Source organism: Protopterus annectens, chromosome 15.part0, assembly GCF_019279795.1.
Source record: "Protopterus annectens isolate FY-2018-M chromosome 15.part0, PAN1.0, whole genome shotgun sequence".
NCBI classification, from domain to species: domain Eukaryota; kingdom Metazoa; phylum Chordata; order Ceratodontiformes; family Protopteridae; genus Protopterus; species Protopterus annectens.
In genome coordinates this window covers 752,531,115-752,552,622 of record NC_056749.1, presented here as the reverse complement: position 1 = coordinate 752,552,622, position 21,508 = coordinate 752,531,115, and the positions used below count along the sequence as shown (strand labels likewise).

General features: G+C 41.9%; 1 protein-coding gene across 1 annotated transcript in view; it reads left to right on the top strand.

Moving 5' to 3' along the window:
- The first annotated feature begins 3,702 nt into the window (after window positions 1-3,702).
- The window catches only part of LOC122790047 (membrane transport protein XK-like), a 236,911-nt gene continuing 219,105 nt past the window's right edge, over window positions 3,703-21,508 (top strand). Inside the window, exons 1-2 of the mRNA XM_044057613.1 lie at window positions 3,703-4,210; window positions 4,573-5,479. Coding sequence (XP_043913548.1) covers window positions 5,148-5,479 — 332 coding nt within the window. The 5' untranslated portion in view covers window positions 3,703-4,210; window positions 4,573-5,147. The remainder of the gene's footprint in view (window positions 4,211-4,572; window positions 5,480-21,508) is intronic.

The following is a 21,508-nucleotide window of genomic DNA, read 5'->3' as shown; positions in this document are numbered from 1 at the left end:
GAGGATCTTACGCAGACTAGTGACTGGTGTCTTAGTCACAGTCTCAAACTGAATGCAAAGAAATGGATCATCATTCCCTTCGGCAGAAACAATGTCCCTTCACACTATCAAATCAACAGCAATACCCCTAAGTACCCAAAAAGTGGTAAGGGACTTGGGATTACAAGCTGACTGCAACCTTAAATTCAGCCACCATGTTTGTACTGTAGTAAGGAAGGCTTTCTATGTAGCACACTTGATTAGTAAAGGCATCACCTTGAGAGCAAAAGAGGTTATAACCCCTCTATACTCGGCACTAATCTGGCCATAATTAAGTATAACACCCCATTTGGCATGTACCGTACAAAGTACCTGCAGCAATTGGAGAGACCTCAGAGGTTTCTAACAAAGAAGATCAAGGGGACTCCAGCAAGTGCCATACACAGACCAGCTAAAGTCCCTGTCACTTTACTCTGTATCGTACAGACATTTTAGCGGAGACTTGCCTGGCAATCCTAGACCCAACCTAATGAACTTGCTGCATAACTGTAAATCAAATGGGACTAGGGCCACCAATTCCAGGGACCTAAATATGGCCTGCGACTTAAATAGGACATGCTGGAGGGACAGATTTATCACCCAGCAAATGCTGTGCTTTTGGAATAGGCTACCTATTCACGTGAAACAGAGCACCTCTATGACACTGTTCAAAAGGAACCTGGATGAGTGGATGGGGCACTATAAATTCTTACTGGGAATAGCGCCCACAACCCACCTGGATATGGGCAGCCATTACTAAATGCAATCTTGGGTATTAACTAACATTTCTATGGTTTTACATTGGGATGAAATGGCTAGGCTTGAAATGGCATCCGGGTCAATAGCCTAGTAATCTCCTATAATTATATGATCCACTAACTAATCTGCTTTTTCAGTCCCCCATTCTATCAGCTACATGCTGTAATGAGGCAAGAGCTGGCCAATAGACCTTTGTCCAAGTGAAAAGGATATTCCTTTGTGCCTAACCCCCTCCACATGGTGGCTAATGCACTTCTGCTGGAACAGGACTTAATAATAGTGGGCTCATTGGTATATATTTATGTGCTCTCACACACACAGATTGAGCAGTGCAAAACAACAAGCCTTCAAGTGCTGGTTTTGCTCTGGTTCCCTGCATGCTGTACTACTAGGTCACCACTAGGTGGCAGTGGTGCCTTCATCTCCTGTCTGGGCTGTGAGTGAACTAACTATGGCCACTCACTCTTAGTGCCTTATTTACCAGTTGGTCCCTCCACTAACCAGGTTGCTAACTGGACCTTTGGTAGCAGGAATGCATTCAGGACTGCACCTGTCTGCCTTGCATGCAGTTATGGGATATCAGTTTAAAATCTTTAGTATAGCACCACAAGTATACTACCTTCTTAAACTGTACGTTTAGGCCAAGTGCTTTACATGGGGATGGAACCCAAATCATGAAGATCTCCCGGCAGCAAATAAACTGAGCAAGCAACTTGTTGTGCCATAGGCATATATCATCTCATACCTTTGAGGTATTCCAGATTGAGCTCTGTTCAGTTTGAAAAAGATCACCAAAGAATGAGTTAAAAACAAATAAAAAAATCTGGGTCAGTGTTTTATTTTTATTTTTAAATTTTATTATTAACAAGAAATATAATCAAACCAACCATAATGACAATCCTGGTCATGCTTATTCTTATTTTCAGGATGAGACTACTGGTGAAAACATAAATTTATTACTCATCAGTGACGTTTTCCTTCCTGTACTTGAATCAATACACTCCTCTTTATCCTCCTCTTAAACACCACTTATCATCTTTCGTTTGCTCTAAGTGCCCCCCATCCACCGCTCTACCCCTCTCATGCATCCCCTGTACACCTAAGTTATTAATCTTCCAGCTACACCAATCTGGAACAGGCAGCATAGACAGAACTAATCCTTTACTGCGCTCTCTCACTCAAATGTTACTACCAGTATCCTCCTCTACATTAATAAAATCACCTCTCCTACATAATTTTATAATTTCATTATATTTCTTGACCTCTTTACAAACCTATACAATACTAAAATCTCTCCTGCTACGTAATTTTATAATTTACTTCAATGTATGAATTGAACTCCTTGCAAACCTTTCAGTACTGAAATGTAAGAACACTAAACTTCTTTACAATTTCCCTTCTACAGTATAAATCCATTTACTTACTGCAAGATTTTAGAACTACTATAACTGTATACACTGATTGCTGACATAAATACTTTACTGTATATACCTTTCTTATAATTGTTTTTTTTTTTTTTTTTTTCTGAGAACTGTCTGAAATTCACTTGTTAATATAAATGTACTGTGGTGGAGCTTTTCTCCCTGGGCCTCCCCTAAAATGGGCTCTGTCCAGTCAGACTTTTCCCAGTCAACAAAGACAAATAAATAAATAATAAATAAATATTTATAAATGTGAATATATGTATATTACAAGTAAATCTCATATATATATAGCACAATATATTATTATGTAGCACAGTACAATCCGAATCTAAAACTTCTTATTCCGCATTTATTTAGTAGAAGTTACAGACCTCTCAAATGTGTGGATTTCTTGCAGAATGTTCAGATTTTTCCTCATACTTTTATTCTATTTTTGATAAAACATGTAGTTTTCTGGCAAATCATTGAGGAGTGAAGTCACTAAGTAATGACAGACATTTTGAGTTTCAGACTTTATATCTTCAAAAAATGCATGGTAATGCAAAACCTGTTATTCTACCAGCTTTTTCAAGTTTATAGAGTAATGATTAAAATCTGACCTTTAATTTTGGGCCTTTGATCCCCCATTATTTTTGGCTTTGTCCAGATCTCTTTAATTGAGAGGTATGCAGAAGTTGTAGCGCTTGACCTTATTTTGTCACTATTTCTTTTTGACTGAAAGCAGTGGCTATATTTAAGAGCACTTGAAAGGGTGGAGTTATGTTTTTTTTTCCAGTTTTTAATAAGAGTTTCCCCAGCCTTTGCTAGAAGACCTTATAACAAGGGGTATTATGATATTTTAAACATCCAGGAATTGAAGCATAAAATATAATGAAATAGCTGAATAAGCCGCAGTTTCAAACTACAGTGTTAAATGTATGATTTTTTTGACCAAAATTAATTTAACATTTCACAGGCATAAAATATGTCTTGCCAGTCTGCTTTTACTGACTTAGTTCATCTCCAGTATCTAGCATGTTGCATTATATACATTTTGTAATCTTAGCTGTTGTATCGGGGTCAGTGGCTTAAAGGGCTCATTTTCTGCTGCGTTTACTTTGTAAATAGATTTCACTATCTAGAATGATGCTTAGTTAACTAAATCACCAAGTAAGTAGGATAAGAGACCCAGTCATTGTTATTGTTTATTATGACTCACTGTCCTGCTATTTGCACTTTTTCAGTTACTTTACAAAACCATATCACTTAAAACTGAGAAAGCGTAGGGCTGTTAAAACAAAAATGTAAACAGCTTCCCAAAAGACGGAGGTCGCACGTGTGCCTTATAAATGCTGCAGTTTATCTATGAGATGTGTTCTAAACATTTATTTAATGTTTTTTTTTTACTGATATAATAAAGGAGTATAAACCAGAGTGCTCTATGACCTGGCAGACACCAGACTGCCTGAAAGTTGAGAGACAAACCAAAAAAAAAAAAAAAATCTGGAGGGACCTGTTTGCTCAGCAATTGCACTGAAGTTGTGGAGGGTCAGAGTGCTTAACTGGTAACACGGAGCGACATGAGATCATCAGTTTACATCCCAGGTCCTTCTCATCTGTTACTGTATATCAAAGCAGAAAAGAGTCATAATGAATGATGTTACAGTCTGAGGTTCCCATTGAGTTGCAGCAGATTTTTCTGTTCTACATTTAGACTGTGCTTCTTCGGGGGAGGAGGTGACTCCATATGATTCCTCATATCACAGCTGCAAGAGATGTCAGTCCCCCCAGAGGATCATGAGTGTATATAACAAGGATCTGCTTGGCTGGCTGCCTGTTTTTGTTTACTAAATGTGAAACAGTTTCATTACGTTGTTTCAAACAGCTGAACAGCCCAGGGTGGAGACTGCGCTCTTGCTGGGGATGAGCCAGTCATGGACACATGATAGCTGGTAACACCAACCGCCAAACTACAAGGCATTGCAAAACTGCAGAGGCTTCCAATGCATTCAGAGACATGAGATCAACAGGTTTGTCTGCTTTAGTAAATTAGTACCAAAAGGTTTATTTTTTTTATGAACATACTGCATGATATTGTAGTATTGACCAAGATGTAAATAAAAAAGATTAACTTTACTTTTGGGTTACAGATGTGTGTTACTAACCAAGCTGTTAGTTACATTTTTTTTTTGAAAGATGGAATTATTCTTATTTGCCTTGAAAAGAAGTAATTGATTTGCATGAAACTTAGCTTGAAGCAGCCACGCACTGTCTACCTTCCTGAACTCTGGCTTTATTTTCCCAGAGAGTGGTGGGGGAGGGGTTGGGGTTAATCTAACCACATGTTCAAAAATATTCTTGTTTACAGTCTGTTTTTTTTCTTTTGTGTTAGAGAAACAGAAAGAGAAAAGATATTCATTCCCACTCTGGAAGAGATTGAGTTGAATGTGTGGGAATTTTTTTTTCCATTAACAAAAGAAGATGCATAAAAATGATTAAAAAGTGAAAAGGACTTAACTGCTGAGAGACGGAGAGACCTTTGAGATATTCTGAAGTTGGATTAAACTTTTATTGAAGTAGTCTGTACAGAGATGTAAGATTAGCACTGCTTTCTCACTCATGTCACCACTGTGAACAGTATGATTTTTGCATAGCTGAACTAGTTTCCATGATTAATTTTTAATGCCGCAAATAACACTGGAGTTGTACCTTCATGGGCGTTGGTTTATATTGTGTGAAATGCTTTGCAAGAGGTCAGCACTGGTCTTGCAGGATTATAATACAAAGGCTCGGTACAAGAAGGAAAATTAGGGAAGCGAATTTGTGAGGGCACATCAGATATACAAATGAAGCTGAATAGTCAAGTGAAGGAATCCAAGCTTACTTTTTCAAGTTTAAGACAGGTTTGAAAGCAACACTGTCTAAAGATTTTTTGATGCTTTGGAAGGCAGCTTTATTGTCAACAGGATGGAGAAGCGTGAGGGTATTAATGGAGAGGCAGTTGAACAGCGTACTTCCTCGGAGAGTGAGGCTGTGGTTCAATCTGGAGGCAAGGTCCACTTCCCTGTGACCATCCCGATTAGCACACTCCTGTTCTGTGCGGAAGTAATAGCAGCCGGAGTGTTATGTGGATTGTATAGCCGACAGGAGGATACATTCTGGTTGGCATTGACAATTCTGTTCATGGTGGTTCCATCAGTACTAATCCAGTTAGCCCTAACGTTCATTCACCGAGACCTGAGTCGTGATCAACCGTTGATTTTGCTTCTGCACATGCTTCAGTTGGGACCAGTAATCAGGTAAGTAAGGAAATGCAAAGTGCAGAGGTTTATATGTTCCAGTAATCAGGTAAGTAAGGAAATGCAAAGTGCAGAAGTTTATATGTTCTGTAATGCACCACTACTGTGCTTTTTACTTGTGTGTTTCTCATTTTTCAGGTTATTATCCCATTAGAAAACTGAATAAGATTAACAAAAAAAAATAAACAATACAGGCAGGCGTTCTTACTCTATAGTAGGAGCTTAAAAATAGATCTTGAATAAGCCAGACTGGAAAACTTGGTGAGTTGGCCAGCCCAAGCTTATTTGAGTAGACCTGGTTTGTCTTATAGGACTCACTTTGGTAGTAAATCATATCAGTAAATGTATGGACATTCTTACCTAACCGTACCTGGCAGTCAGAACCATACCTGCCAGACTGAGCCAGTTTATAACAGTCAGATAATCCAGCAGAAAAAGAAGCCATTCTGTCATCTCGAGTGCAGTACATTACAGAAATATTGGCCTAGCTTTAGGCAATTGTTTTGAATGTTGGACTTGTATGTGTGGTGTAATGCAAATCAGAAACAATGCAAGAGTTAGACTGGTTGGTTGTTTAGTAATATCAGGTATTCATTTGATTCCTCAGTAGCACGCAGTACAGGGGAAGGGACTCAGCCCTCCAATGTTTCCGTTTTATCTCAAAGATACCATTAGGTTTTTAATTTGTATTGTGGCACATACAGTCCAGCATTCATAAGAGTTTCCCAATTTTTACTTATTCTTACTCGCCACATAGGTGAGCACAGGGCATCCCATTATCTGCAAAACAGTTATCTCTGCAGCAAGATCATTGGTGCATCATATTATCAAAAGGAATCTTTTATTATCAGTGTCTGGTCATGTCTCACCTCCTGTGCAATTGTTTAAAATTTATTTAATCTCACCTGATTTCACCCATTGCTCCACTTCATACTGCAGGCACCCTTTCATGGATTCATCGAACCCATGTGGTCACTGAGATTATGTTCCATCTGTATGCCCTCACATTCCATTTAATGTCACGGGTTCAGAAGCAGGAGTGAAGTATTCCCCGTTACAAGCCCCCTAATCTTTAGTGACAGCCCTAGTCTGTTAGGTCACAATGTTTTACTAATACCATTACTCCCTAAGCTGAATTTTGTGCAAAGGTGGTAATTTCTCGGTAACTGATTCCCCTAAAAATGGTAATCTGTTCACCCTGTGTTACTCCCCTTACAGTGTTTATTCCTGTAGATTGTTTCTATGTGATGCTTTAATATTGTTATTGTACTGGTGTATATGTGTTCATATTGTAAATATGTCTAAAAATGGTCAAGTTGTCACCTAGCAGTGTTCTCTTAGTGGTATACAGTTTCCATGTAATGCTTTAATATTGTTTCAATACTGGTGTTTGTTCTTATCGTAATTGCATTCTTGTCATATCTTAGGTTTTGCTCAAAATGGCCCTACTCAGCTCATTTTGACAGTTATTAAATGAAAATGTATGAATTAGAAAGTAAAGAAGAACTCTGGCCTGATGATTAAAGGGCAGTAACTGGCTTGGGACTGAGTACTGCCATGCGATCAGACATGTCTGCTGCACCTACTTTGGTAGGCCAGGCAGAGTTTGCAGCACAGCTTTCCTTTTCTGATTGTTTACATCTAAGCAATGCTACAAACCTTAGACTCTTGATACAGATTTATATTGTGTAATCATCAGCCCCCTTTTTCCCATTTTCTACAGGGGGTCGGGGTATCATGTTAACTGTCTCCATCTCTCTTGGTTCAGTGCCACACTCCTGCCTTTTTCTACATTCATGCCTGACTGCCACAGATCTTTTCACACAATCCACCCATCTCTTTGCCGAACATCCTTGTTTCCTCTTACCTTCTTCCTCTCTGTTCCAAATCGTCTTCACCAGATGGTCTTCTGCTTTTCTGCACATGCCCAAACCACCATAATCTGTTCTTGTTGATCTTTTCTGCAATTGGAGCTACTTTGGGTTCTGCTCTTATGTCCTCATTTCCTCATCTGTCCCACACTGTGCATCCTACCACCCTTCTCAGGCACTTCATTTCCATCACGTTTAGCTTCTTCAACTGTTCTGCCTTTACTGCCCAGGTTTCTGTACCATACAGTAGTACTGGTCATACCTCTGTTTTGTACACCTTACTTTTCAGCTTCTTTGGCATTTTTCTGTCATAGACTACACATGAGACTCTATGCAGTTGGCTGATGTCCCCCTGATTCTAGCTTTGACTTCTTCATTCAGACTTCCCTTCTCCTCAACCACCCCTCCCAGATACTTGAAGTTCTTTACCTGTTCCACTATCTTCCCTTCTATCTCAATTCTCAGCTTCTTCTGATTTCCCCAGTTTGCTGAGATTACCACTGTCTTATCTGTGCTTAGTTTCATCCCATGTGTCTCCAGTTTTGCATTCCATTCCCCTATCCTTTGCTGAGGTTCTTGCTCAGAGTCTGCCTGTAATGCCACATCATCTGCATGCAGTAACTTTGTTGATCTGTCCCCTCCAACCTGTTTGCTGATGTAGTCCGTCACTAGTATGAACAGCAGTGGGCTCAGCGATGAACCCTGGTGTACATCCACTCCCACTGGGAACCCCTCTGTGAGACCAAACACTGTTCATACTTGAGTCATTGGGTCTTTGTACGTAGCCTGCACTAATTCTACCATTGTTTCTGGAACTTCGAACCACCGTAGTACTGCCCAGATCAGCTTTTTTGGGACCTTGTCATATGCTTTCTCCAAGTCTAGAAATGCCCAGTTGGACTCTTTCCTCATCTCTAGCTTCTTCTCAACTATCTGTTTCACTGCAAACATTGGGTCAGTTGTGCTGCATCCTGATTGGAATCCAAACTGCTCATCTCCATCTTACATTCTACTACTCTGCAAATCTGTTTATCGATCACCCTCTCCAGAACTTTCATGCAGTGTGATAGGAGTTTGATGCCTCTGTACTGCCCACAGTTGTGGATGCCCCCTTTGTTCTTGTACACTGGCATGAGTATGCTTATTCTCCAGTCATCTGGCATACACCTTTCTCTCCACACTGCTATGAGTACCCTCAGGATCCATTACTTCCCTATCTCACCCAGCCTCTTTATCATATTTGCTGTGACCTCATCTGACCCTGCTGCTTTCCCTGACAGTGACTTCATTTTCCTTAGTACTATTCTTAATTCTAGGGTGGGCTCCTCTTCTTCTCTCATTGTAGGCTGTTTATGGGGAAGTACAGCTTCTGTGAGGTATTCTTTATTCAGAAAATACTCCTTTCATCTGCCTTTGATGTCCTGTGGACTGATGAACAGGTTGTTGCTGTCATCCCTTAAGAAGGGTGTCTTACTATCTTCTTTATTTACCTTGCAACCTGATGTAGTTTTGTTGTACCAGTTGTTCAGTCACTTTTCACAAGCTGGTAGAATTTTTAACATTTGTTAACTGAGAAAGTCCGACTTGGAACAAAGCCAATTTGCAGTGGAGGCCTGGGAAGAAGCTCTCCAGATGCATGTCTCTGTAATGTGGGAGGAAAGCGTAACACCTTGATGAAACCCACACGGACGCAGAGAGGACATGCACCCTCCACACAGAAGGAACCCCAGCCGAGAATCGAACCGGAGAACCTCTTGCTGTGAGGCGACAACACTACCGCTGCACTAGTGTGCCATAGAAGTGCCTCTGATGCCTATTCTTTGCTATTGCAACTCCTTTCTTGGCTTGTTTGTTACCAACCAGTATTCCTTCCTAGCCCGGTTGGTCTTTTCAATCTCCCACTTCTTCCTGCACTCCTTCTTTCTTTTGATCACTTCCTGGACTTCTGCATTTCACCACCAGCTTTCCTTATGTACCTTATTTCCATACCTGGCTTGGCCACATATCTGTTGTGTAGTCCTAACACTTGCTGTTTTGAGGCACAGCTATTCTTCTTCAACTCCCTCCTGTTTTTTCCACTTCTTGGGGTGCTAGAGCTCTGAGTAATTCCTTGAACTGTTGTACTTTCTCTCCAGTCAACTTACAGGTCTTCAGCCTGGTCTCTGTTGATCTTAGAGCCTTCTCTGACCACTGCTTGCAGCTGATTGTAGCAACCAGTGGTTTATGCTGTGGGCCGACTGTTTCACTGGGATGACTTTGCAGTCATGGATGCTACCTCAGTGCCTTTTCCTTATTGGAAGAAGCCTGCCTGAGTTGCATGTTGGCTACTCTTGTATGTGATCTTGTGACTGTCTCTTTCTGAACCATGCATTGGCTGCTATCAAGACATTTGCCAGACAGAAGTCTAAAATGGCTTCTCCTTCTTTATTCCTGTTGCCCCACCCATGTGGACCCAGGCATTATTTATATCCTGTTCTATCTGTCCCGATATATGCATTCAAGTCACCCATTATCAACATCAATTCATGTTGTCCTGCTTTATCTAGCAGGTCCTGCAACCAGTGGCGTAGCTAGTGTTTGTGCCACCTGGGGCTGATTTGAAGTTTTCCACCCCCCTCAGAAAAAAAGACATACTACACTTCATAGTCATACAAAAAGTGAAAATAACATCTAGGCAAACAAATAAGAATTAATTTTTAACTATATTTAAGTTCACTACTTCGAACTTGTAATAGGAAGCCTCACTTCTGCGGAAGTTCACTTTAACGAAAGTGAACCTTTGCGTAAGTGCACTTCACCGAAAACACTGCAGCACAGTGGAGGGCATAAAAAACAAGCTGTGTCCTCCACTATGGTGCGATAGTCACAGCCTTTAGGGTTAGGGCACAGGTTAGGGTAAGGGGATAGTTAGTAAAGCTATCCCTGCCTAACTGCCCTAACCCTAAGGTTCATGACTATCACACCATAGTGGAGGACATTGCTATGTCCTTCACTGCGCTGCAGTCATCATGGACCTTAGGGTTAGGGCACGGGTCATTCGTTGTACTGAACTTTGCGTAAGTGCACTTCGATTAAGTGCACTTTCACTGCAGTGAGCATTCCATCCATTATTTCGAATTAGTGAAAATTCAATCTAGTGTATGAAACCCATTTTATATATATATATATATATATATATATATATATATATATATAAATAGTAAGAAATCCACAATGCAGTTTACCATACAAAGCAATTAACTGATGAGTGACTCATGACAAAACAAATGGGATCAAAAAAGATAACCTGCCAAAAGGATGGTCCTGCCATGCCAGTAACTCATGTAAAATGACATCTAAAGAAAAGGAGTCCAAAGTAAGCCATGCCATGGCACCACTTTGGGGAAAAAAGTTGGCCAAACTGATAAAAAAAAAAAAAAAAAAAAAAAAAAAAGAAAACTGGGGGATATGATACTTCCAATGTGTCTTGGATCCCCTCTCATTGGAACATGCTCAGCCCTTGGCAACATGTCATGTAGTTACATAAAATAGATACATAGAGATGGGAAATCTGCTTTACATGTCACACTTTTCTTGTTACTTAAATGCAGAGGCATGATCATAGCAAAGTGTGCACACAATCCTCACGTCCTCAGGTGCATTCAGAATGTAAATAATAAAACAATATGTGCAACATCTAATGCTTCCCAAATACTGCTCTTTATTTCCTGTTTGGCCAAGGTGGTATAAAAATGAAATAAGCACTGTAAACCAGAATATTACAAAAAAGTACTGCATATTTCTCTTAATCTTAGTACTTTCAATTGACCTGTCAAACTGAGACAAAGTTGCAGTGTGTAACAGTATTTAAGAACTGAATGCTAAGCTTTAGCAGGGTATAAGTGACAGACGGAACCAGTAAAAGGTAAAGCTTGATAGTAAGTTGTGACCACTTGGCTGATCTGACCACTTTAAAATTGAGATGAGCTGTATATTCCAACTTAGTAAGCAGACTACTGCATCTTCATACCTAAACCTAAATGTTGTCTAGTCATCAAATACGTCTAGAACATTTATGTTTATCCATTCATTGCCATCCTGGCTGCTACCTCATGACACATATTCCTAGACCCTTGACACTAGCAGGTATGGTAAAAGTCAGAATGATATGCAGTAGGAACTTAGATGCAGTCAGATATTTGACTTCATGCTTACCTGTACTTTTTGTATAGTCTTGCTCCTGCTGTGTTTCCCACACTGTGCAAACCATCAAAGGGCTGCCTGCTGGCCTGCTGCTGCTGCGTCTGTGCGTGCATTATGATGTGCAGCTCAGCCAAATGGAAAGCCACCACGGCATCACCTGATTTCTGCCTTTCTGTCTCAGCCGCCAGGCCAAAAAAAAAAAAAAACAGCATCTCGTTAATTAAGAAGGATGGCGCTAAAATTTGAGTAAAAGTCAGGGACCGTTGAGTATGGTGCTCCTTGCAATATAACCCATTCCAGACAGTAACTTCTTCCCAAACTGTAACAAAATGCAGTAGTTACCAGAAAAGTAGGGCTCATATACCAAGCATTCTTATTGAATGTGTGCCAACCAAGGGGCAGGTTAATCAAGAAAGTGCCACCCAGGGCAGACTGCCACCCCCCCCCCCATTAGCCACGCCACTGCCCGCAACTGCTGTCTGAATGCACTTTTTTCCTCACTATCACAATCCTGCTGTGGTGTATAAGCTGAGATTATGAATACTGCCCTATTATTACACTGAAGTCTGATTGCCATGAGTCTGTCAGTAATTCTGATGATATCCCTCACTGTCTTTTGAAGCCTCTCCCTCACCACAATTCCCACACCATTTCTAGCCTGTCCCCCTGCTGAGCAGTAGACTCTGTATCCCAAGCCAAGTGGCTCTGCTGCACTGCCCTTCCATGTTGTCTCTTGGATACGTAGAATGTCCAGCCTCCTCTGTATCATCATGTCATCCACTTCCAAGCTGCATCCTGTCAGTGAACCTACATTAAATGTAGCAATTTTCAGTTCATGTTTGGCAGGTTGATTGGTTTTACATCCAGCTTTCACTCAACAGAGCTATCCCAGGTAACCCAGGCTGGGCAACTAGATACCGGCTGGCCAGTAGCTTATTGACCAAGAGCTGCTGGGCTTTATGACAGGCACACACTGGCCAATAGTGGCACACACACACACCTCCCACCATTAGCATGGATTCCTGATGTAGGTCAGAGTAGGCTGGGTTCACAACCCACTTATCACCAGTAACTACCCATGCCCCTTTTGGTGACATTGGTCAACACGACCAAATCACCTAGAGCCATATTTTATTGTATTATATATTATATTATTTATTAGTCACATATATTGCATAATGTCTACCCTAAATTTCCATTTGCAAGAAGGTTTGGCAATGTTTTACAACAGTAGCCCCCCCGGCCATTTTGTGCAGGAATGGAAGTGGCATGACTAATGGCTATGGGGTCAATATTAAAATCACGAAAGCTCACCTTTGTGAATACAAACTGATCAACACAGAAATGTTTCATAGTTTCATAGTTTCATAGTAGTGTACTAGGCTATCTGCCCGGGGGCATTTATAAGCCTAGCCAACAGTGATGTGGCTTTACACCACCCCATACTATATAATTGCGCCTCTCTAGTAGTGACACATGTGGGACCCCATTATTTAGTAAACTATACCTCTGTCTAGTAGTGACACTGAGGTGATTCCCGGGGTAAACTTGCGATCTCCCATCCATGCATCGAGATTTTTCTTGAACAGTGCCAATGAAGGGCTCTGTCTCACATGAACAGGGATTTTGTTCCAGAGTATGGGTAACCTCTGTGTTATGAATCTATCCCTCCAGCATGTCCTATTCAAATTTGTGCAGAGGTTGAAATCTTTAGCTCGTGTGGTTCTGGTGGATTTGGATTTTTGAGATGGAGCATGTCCATCAATTCCTGGTTGGACATGGCCCTGTATGTTAGGCACAAATCACCTCTGAGCAGGCGGTATGCTACTGAATAGAGCTGGAGTTTCTTTAATCTAGCTGGATAAGGCACATGTTTGAGACCTATGATCCTCTTGGTGAGGTACTTCTGGGGTCTCTCCAGTTGCTGCATGTGCCGGGTGAGATACATCCCAAATGGAGCATTATATTCAATCATGGGCCTGACAAGGGAGGAATATAGAGGTACAATGACATCCTTTGATCTGGATGAGAATCCCTTCATGATGAGATGGGCAAGGTAGAATGTCTTTCTGACCACTTTGGCAACATGGTTGTCAAAGGAGAGGTCACTGTCGACTTGAGTCCCCAGGTCTCTGATTACTTCTTCCGTATTAAGTGGGTTATTGTCTACGTGATAATTTGTGGGTACTTTGTTTTTCCCAAAGGGGATGACTATACATTTTTTGGCGTTAAGTTTGAGGCCATGATTCCGGCACCAGTTGTCCGTTTCAGTGAGACCTTTCTGTAGGATGTGTGTGTCAGCGGGTGAATCAACTATGGCACCCAGTTTGCAGTCCTCTGCAAACTTTGTCAGCCATAATCCTTCCATATTTGCTTTCACATCTGAGAAGTAAATGCCGAATAGGAGTGGACCCAAGACTGAGCCCTGTGGGACACCACTTGTGACTGGTTTTGAGTCTGACATGGCTCCAGCAATTTTAACCTTATGGTTTCTGCTTTTTAGCCAGTTTGCTACCCATCTTGTGACATATGGATTTACATTTAGGCTGCTGAGCTTGTCAATGATGCCAGAGTGTGGTATCGTGTCAAAGGCCTTAGCCAAGTCCAAGTAGGCAGTGTGGACAGCCTTGCCCTCATCGATGGCACTAGTGACTGTCTCGAAGAAGTCAACCAGGTTTAAGAGGCAGGATCTGCCTTTTACAAATCCGAACTGTGTGGGATCAAGGGTCTGCAGATCCCCAATGTCGCCATTTATGAGTTCCATGATGATTCTTTCCATAGCCTTACAGACCAGGCTGGTCAAACTTATGGGCGGTAGTTACCAGGGTCAGTAGAATTTCCCCTTTGTGGAGTGGGACCACTGTTGCTGTGCGCCAGTGTTCAGGTACATATCCTGTAGTGAGGCTAAGATTGAATAGAGTTCTTAGGGGCGGGTTTAGTTCATCTTGAAGTTCACGTAACACGCAACCGGGGATACCATCGGGTCCCATAGATGCTGTGTTTTTTGCCTTGTTGAGTGCTGATTTCACCTGTGTGTCTGTGATGACAGGTAGGTTACATTCAGCAGGGATAATTACTTCATCTTTAGGGGGTGAGGGAGGGGAGAAATTTGCACTGAACCTATCTGCCAGAATGTTGGCAATGTCAGTAGGGTCAGTGAATTTTTTGTCATTGTGTACTAGCTCAGAGCATATCTGAGAATTTCCTCCCAAGGTTCTGACATAATTGAAGAAGGCCTTGTGATTGTCTTTGGTATCCTTGGCAATCTTTTTCTCAAAGTTTGCTTTAGATGTTTTTATGAGAGAACGTAGTTTTTTACTTGTGCTGATCAGGGAAGCCTTTCCCTTGTGGGATTTGGCTTTGTCCTGCAGTAGCTTCCTTCTTTTGTTGTACAGTTTGTTTATAGCCGTTGATAGCTGTTGAACTCCAAATACAGCAAAGAGCGAATAAAGCGAATCCGGAATGTCGAACGACCTTTTTTTGGCCAGCAGCGTGATTGTGGGGATGAGGAAATAAATCCTTTTCCCCACTGTAGTGTGGTCTCAGAGTTGGTATATTTAAGTGGGGGGGGGTGCAGGGGGGCTTGCCCTCCTGCAAAAACGTTTTAAATAGTGTTTTGCTTCAGGTTTGTTACGTTGGGTTTACCTTACCTGTGTGGCACTGTTGCTTCCGGGAATACATTCGACATTGTAATGTTCACGCTTCTTGTCCTTCACTGTATTTGGAGTTCGACATTTATGTGTCAGTTTGTATTCGCGAAAGTGAGCTTTCGCGATTTTAATATAGACCCTGGCTATGATGTAACGGGCAAATGATGCATGACTGACATGTCGTGCAGATTTGCCTGTGACATCATGAATATTCATTGGCTAGTCATAGTTTACCGTCTTCCTAAAAGTAATGCGATCTTGGAGTTGGTTTTATTTATATATATATATGGGAGGGTGCAGGGGGGCTCACTCCGCTCCCCTAAAAAGCAGAGGGGAAAAAAGTTGTGTTTGTGAGCTAGAGTATCAGCTCATCAGAAAACCATGTGTTTGCAGACAGTATGTGTAGGATATCTGCACGTTTTGTCAAAACAGATTAAAAGAACAGGGGAAAAAGTAATATTTGTGAGCTAGAGTATTAAACTCTAGATTGCATAAACTTTGCACATGCTAAACAGTGTATTAAAATCTACAAAAAACAGAACTTACTTAGTATGACATAAGTACTAGGATAAGTAAAATACACACTTATATTATGCTAGTTAGTATAACCAGCCATCTACTTAAAAATGCTCTCTTTTGTGTGTTTATCGCATGCCAGAAATACCAGATGAATAATCATGCAGACTGCTGAACTGTCTTCATGTTTATTCAGGTCTAGAGAAAAGAATCGCCATGTGTGAAATGTTGGGTGCTGTTTGGGTGGGCCTTGCTACTGCGCATCTGGGTGGGGGTGTGTGTGGGGGGGGTACTGTTGTAAAACAACGTCAGAGGTTTTTCTGGCAGCTTGTATCTTGAATGGCACAAACCAAAGAATCAAAGCTATATAAAAGTTGTCCCAATTGTCCATCTGTTATCCATATATCCATACTGTTGCGATAGTAGGATGGATGACTTTATTGTTGCCATACTGTGTTATGTTGTGAAACCTGATATTATTCTGCTTGGTGATAATGCTCAGTGTTGTTCCATTAGGGCATTCATTTTCCATTTACCCACTTAATCCAGTTTAGGGTCATGAGGGATCTAGAACTGCGAGGAGCTAATTTGGGATGGGGTACCACCCTATCATAGGACACACTCATGCACACACACACATGGACAATTCACCTACTGTATGCACATCTTTGAGATGTGGGAGAAGAGCAGTTCATTTGGGAAGTCATGAGGATTTCATAGAGAAGGCACCCCTGATGAACTCTGAACTAAAGAAGGTGCTGCTTTATGTGCCACGTGATGTCATACCCCTTATTAGGTAATAAATGAACTGGTGTGGACAATGACTGTAAGTCAAACATGCGATACTAGACCATGCACAGAATCAGAAAATGTCAGAGTCATACCTCTCAACTTTTTACAGCAAGAAATATAGACAAAGCCTAAGGTAATGTGGGACAAAGTGCCAAAAATAGGGACAGATTTTGATAGTGCTCTTATAAACGTAGAAAGTTGAGAAAATGACAGGACTTTTCTTAGCATGCATTTTCTGAATGATATTAAGTCCGAAACTCAAATGTGTGTTATTATTTAGTGACTTCAGTCTTCGGTGATTTTCCTGAAAAAAACACAAATTTTATGAGGAGCAAACCACAAATATGAGGTGAAAAATCTGGACAATTGAGACATACAGTAGTTACTGATTGATAACTGGCAGTGATCTGTGCACATGTGTTCACAACTGCACAAGCCTGAACTGTACTGCTGATTAGTGTAGGTTTGCCATCAGGGTTGCAGTACTACAACTCCTTAGCCTGTTTCTGTGTGTGTGTGTGTGTGTGTGTGTGTGTGTGTGTGTGTGTGTGTGTGTGTGTGTGTGTGTGTGTGTGTGTATGCGCACGTGCATATTACTACATGTGACGTACAGCAGGGTTCATATTCTGGCTCAGCACACAGTAATGGTGAATATTTACTCCATATTAGTTCAGAGCATATTGTGCTGTAAGCAGGCAGTGACCAGTCAAATGCACAGGCAGTGGTCCACCTGATACACATGTGCATATTACTACATGTGGCGTACAGCAGGGTTCATATTCTGGCTCAGCACACAGTAATGGAGAATATTTACTCCATATTAGTTCAGAGCATATTGTGCTGTTGACCAGTCAAATGCACAGGCAATGGTCCACCTGATACACCACAAGCATAAAGGTATGCAGGGGCACACAAGGCAAGACCTGCCACAATCATGCAGGTAAGCAGAGGCATACAAGATCTGCCATAAGCATGCAGGTAAGCAAAGATGTATCTGCTTTCCCTAAGCAAGCATCTATGCAGTAATCTACCCTATCTGCCATAAGTATGCAGGCCTGCAGTGATCTTCCATAGTGCCATAAGCATGTAGATATGCAGTGGCATGCCGACTGCACCATAAGTACCCACGTATATAGTGACATGCTAAATGTACTGCACTAGCTGTACTGTAAGCATGCATTCACGTACTGACTGTGCCGTACCTATGTGGGTTTCTGAATATCACTATTCCCAGCTCATCTTAGAAGAGTATGTTTTTCCCTAATAAAGTTTTGAAGTGACTTGGTCAGTAATGCATGGTTCCGGTATCTGTCAGATTGTTATATGACAAGCAGTTGGTGAAGTGTGTAAGTGAAAACGGGCACTGAGTCTACACTATATTGGCTGCCATTATTCGGAACTTGCACCAGCTTTTCTTGGCTATATGTTTATAAATTCTGTATTTTTATTTTACATTAGAACAAACTTTATTAGCACCTTAAAATATACCCACAAAAACTGAGGCAGTTGTAATAGTTAACATGTTAAAATGAATTAATGTGCATCAAAAACAGGTATTAACTGTCTTGAACTCACTGTTCAAGGAATTACAGAAGTACATAACAAATATCAAAATGAACACTTTGTCTGGCTTTACCATTTTCGGTTAAACTCTGCTGCCTCTTAGGTTCATAGGATGATACTAGGCTGTTTGCCTGGAGGCCCTTATAAGCCTTGCCAAGAATTTCACCCATGTTCCCTCAAAGTCAGCACCTGTTTCCCTGTCCAGCAGGGACACAGGTGGGATCTCGGGAGTATATTTTATGTTTTCCATCCAGTCATTCAGGTTTCTCTGAAAGAGGGCTAGCAAGGTACTCTGCTTGACATGGAGTGGGAGTCTGTTTCACAGATGGGAGAGTCTTTGGGACACAAATCTGTCCCGCCAACAAGTGTTGTTAATGTCACAGACCAGATTAAGGCCCTGCATGCAGGTTGCACAAGTGGAGTTTGTCTTATGGATATGCAGCAACTCCATCAAGACTGGGTCTGAAATGGCCTTGTATGCTGGACACAGGTCACCTCTGAGCAGTCTGTATAAGACTGAGTAGAGGGGAGGGGACAGGGCTTTTAGCCTATCTGTATAGGACAGCTGTTTGAGACCCTAGATTTTACTGGTCAGGAACCTTTGTGGTCTCCCCAACTGCTGCATGTGCTTGGCAAGGTACATGCTGAAGGGGGCATTGTACTCAATAATGGATCTGATAAGGGAGGAGTATAGGGGTGTTATGATTTCCTTGTTCCTGGATGAAATACCCTTATTTATGAGGTGAGCCATGTAGAAAGCCTTCAGTACAATGGAGGCAAAGTGGTGGTCAAAAGTCAGGTTGCTATCAACCTGGGTGCCCAAGTCCCTCACAACTGATTGCATGCTTAGTACATTGTTATTTATGTTATAATTAGTGAGGATGACATTTTCCCCAAAGGGGATAATGATGCATTTCTTGGCATTCAGTTTGAGACCAAGCTTCTGGCACCAGTCATTAGTTTTGATAAGGCCCTCTTGGAGGATGTTCACATCACTAGGGGAATTTAAGACGGCACCCAGCTTGCAGTCACATTTGCAAACTTGGTCAGCCACAGATCACTGGTTTTGGCTTGCACCTCAGAAAAGTATATCCCAAACAGTAGAGGCCCCAAGACAGATTCTTGGGGTACACCACTCGTTACAGGTCTACTACTAGAGGTGGCTTCCCCTACTTTGACTGAGTGGGTTTTGTCAGTGAGCCAGTTAGCTACCCATCTGGTAACGTACGGGTTGATGCCTAGCTGGGAGAGTTTATCTATTATGTCTGAGTGGGGAATAGTGTCAAAGGCTTTGGCTAGGTCAAGGTAGGCAGTGTGCACCGTCTTGCTCTCGTCCATGGCTTTGGTGACTGTTTAAAAGAAATCAACCAAGTTTAACAGGCATGATCTCCCTTTGACAAAACCAAACTGTGTGGGGTCAAGTTTTTGGAGGTTGCTAATGTCCTTGTTTATAAGGTCCATGATAATGCGTTCCATGGCCTTGCAGATCAGTCTAGTTAGGCTGATGGGCCTATAATTGCCTGGGTCAGTGGACGCTCTCCCTTTGTGTAGAGGGATGACCGTTGCTGTCCACCATTCAGCTGGGATGAAACTGGTGCTCAGGCTTTGGTTGAATAGAGTGTCCAATGGAGCTGAGAGCTCATGCCTGAGTTCTTGTAGGATACAGCCAGGGATGTTATCGGGTCCCATAGAGACTGTATTTTTTGCCTTTGAGAAGGCATTAAGGACCTGCTTCCTGGTGATGAGGGTAGGGGGGGCAGGTGCTGGGGATGTCCTGGTTTACTGATGGGGGGACAGGGGGGTGAAATTTTCACTGAACCTGTCTGCCAGCAGGTGGCTGTATCTGTGGCATTTGTGTATGTGGTGTTATTGACCACCTATTCAGAGCAGATTTGGGTGTTACCTTCGAGATTGGGGACATATGTGAAGAAGGCCTTGTGATTGTCCTTGGTGGATGTGGCCAATCTGGACTCGGTTAGCCTTAGAGGATTTCACCAGTGACCTTATTTTCTTGTTTAGACAAAGGAGAGATTGCTTCCAACTTGGCACCTGCTGCTTCTTAGCCCTGGACAGCAATTTTTCCTTCTGTTATAGAGTTTGTTTATTGCTGCTGTTCACTAGACAGGTTTACTTTTCCTTGAGGAAGATTATTTGGTTCTGTCGGGTATTACTGAGTCCATACAGCTATGTAGGTGCTCATAAAGGTTTTTGGTGTAGGCTTGCACATTAGTGCTAGTTCCAACTGAAGGGATGGTGGCTGTGAAGCTGGTTATACCTGCTCTGAGGAGTTCAGAAATGTTCTATTGTTGATGGTTCTCCAACAGTACCTGATTACTAGGTAACAGCTAAATGAGAAAAGGTGGTTACAGCTGGTCTTTGAAGTCAGTATGGGGAAAAGTTCTGTTTTATAAACATCCGAATGAAGTTCACTGGGACATCAGCACTGTACACACCACGTCTGTACCTTATTGGTATGTGGTTGTTGTAGAAGAATTTCAGAAATATGTAGGTATGTGTCTTACAGGGTTACAACCTGCTACCTTCCCAAAGCATACGTGCAGTTTGACAAGGTGCACCTGTGTGATCCTTCTATAACATGGTGCACTTGTGTGATCCTTCTATCTCAAACTGCACGTGTGCTGCCACCTTCACGTACTTCATGTGTCACCTGTCCCGTGTTCCCTCACTGACCTTTGCCACCTTTTCACAATACACATGTGCTGCCTCTGTGCTATACTGCAGATGTCTGTTGCTACCTTCCCACAGTGGAAGTACATTTCCATTTGCACAGTAGTGCACATATGTTGCCATCTTCAGATTGTATACATGCACTGTAACCTTCCTGTAGTGCGCAAACTCACTACAAACCTTCCCATGGTGCTCATGGGCACTGCCACTTTCCCAATGTACACATGCCAGCTTTTTAAAAACATCTGTGGCATCCCATGAGGATTTTGCACCCGTGTTTCTGGGAGGTGGAGAAAAATCAGCAAGTTTCAGTAGCTTGTTGTGGCTTGATTTCACGTGTGAGTTAAATAAAGGCTTGCATATCCATTTATTATTTCACAGAATCACCAGAGGTGTTGTATGCATATTCAGGAACCTTCTGTAATGCTCAGGGTCAATGAGCACTTTGCTGCTTATAGGACAGCCTCACCACAGATACACTGCAGTGAATAGTGAGGTTTATGCCTGATCTCTCATGTGACAAATAAGGCAGCAGCAGCCACCATGCTAGCCTGCTGTCAATCTGCAGCAAGTTTACTCATCTCATGGCTCACAGCAGGCTTGTTATGCGGCTATCTGCACAAAGTAATGCTCCTTGTACCACTGCAGGATCTTTAGTATCTGGTGTCATTGTCTGAAGCAGTATCAATATTTACCACTATCCAAAATAAAGTCATTGCAAGTGAGATATCTTAAGTAGATCACAACAGCTGTGTACATCCAAGTGC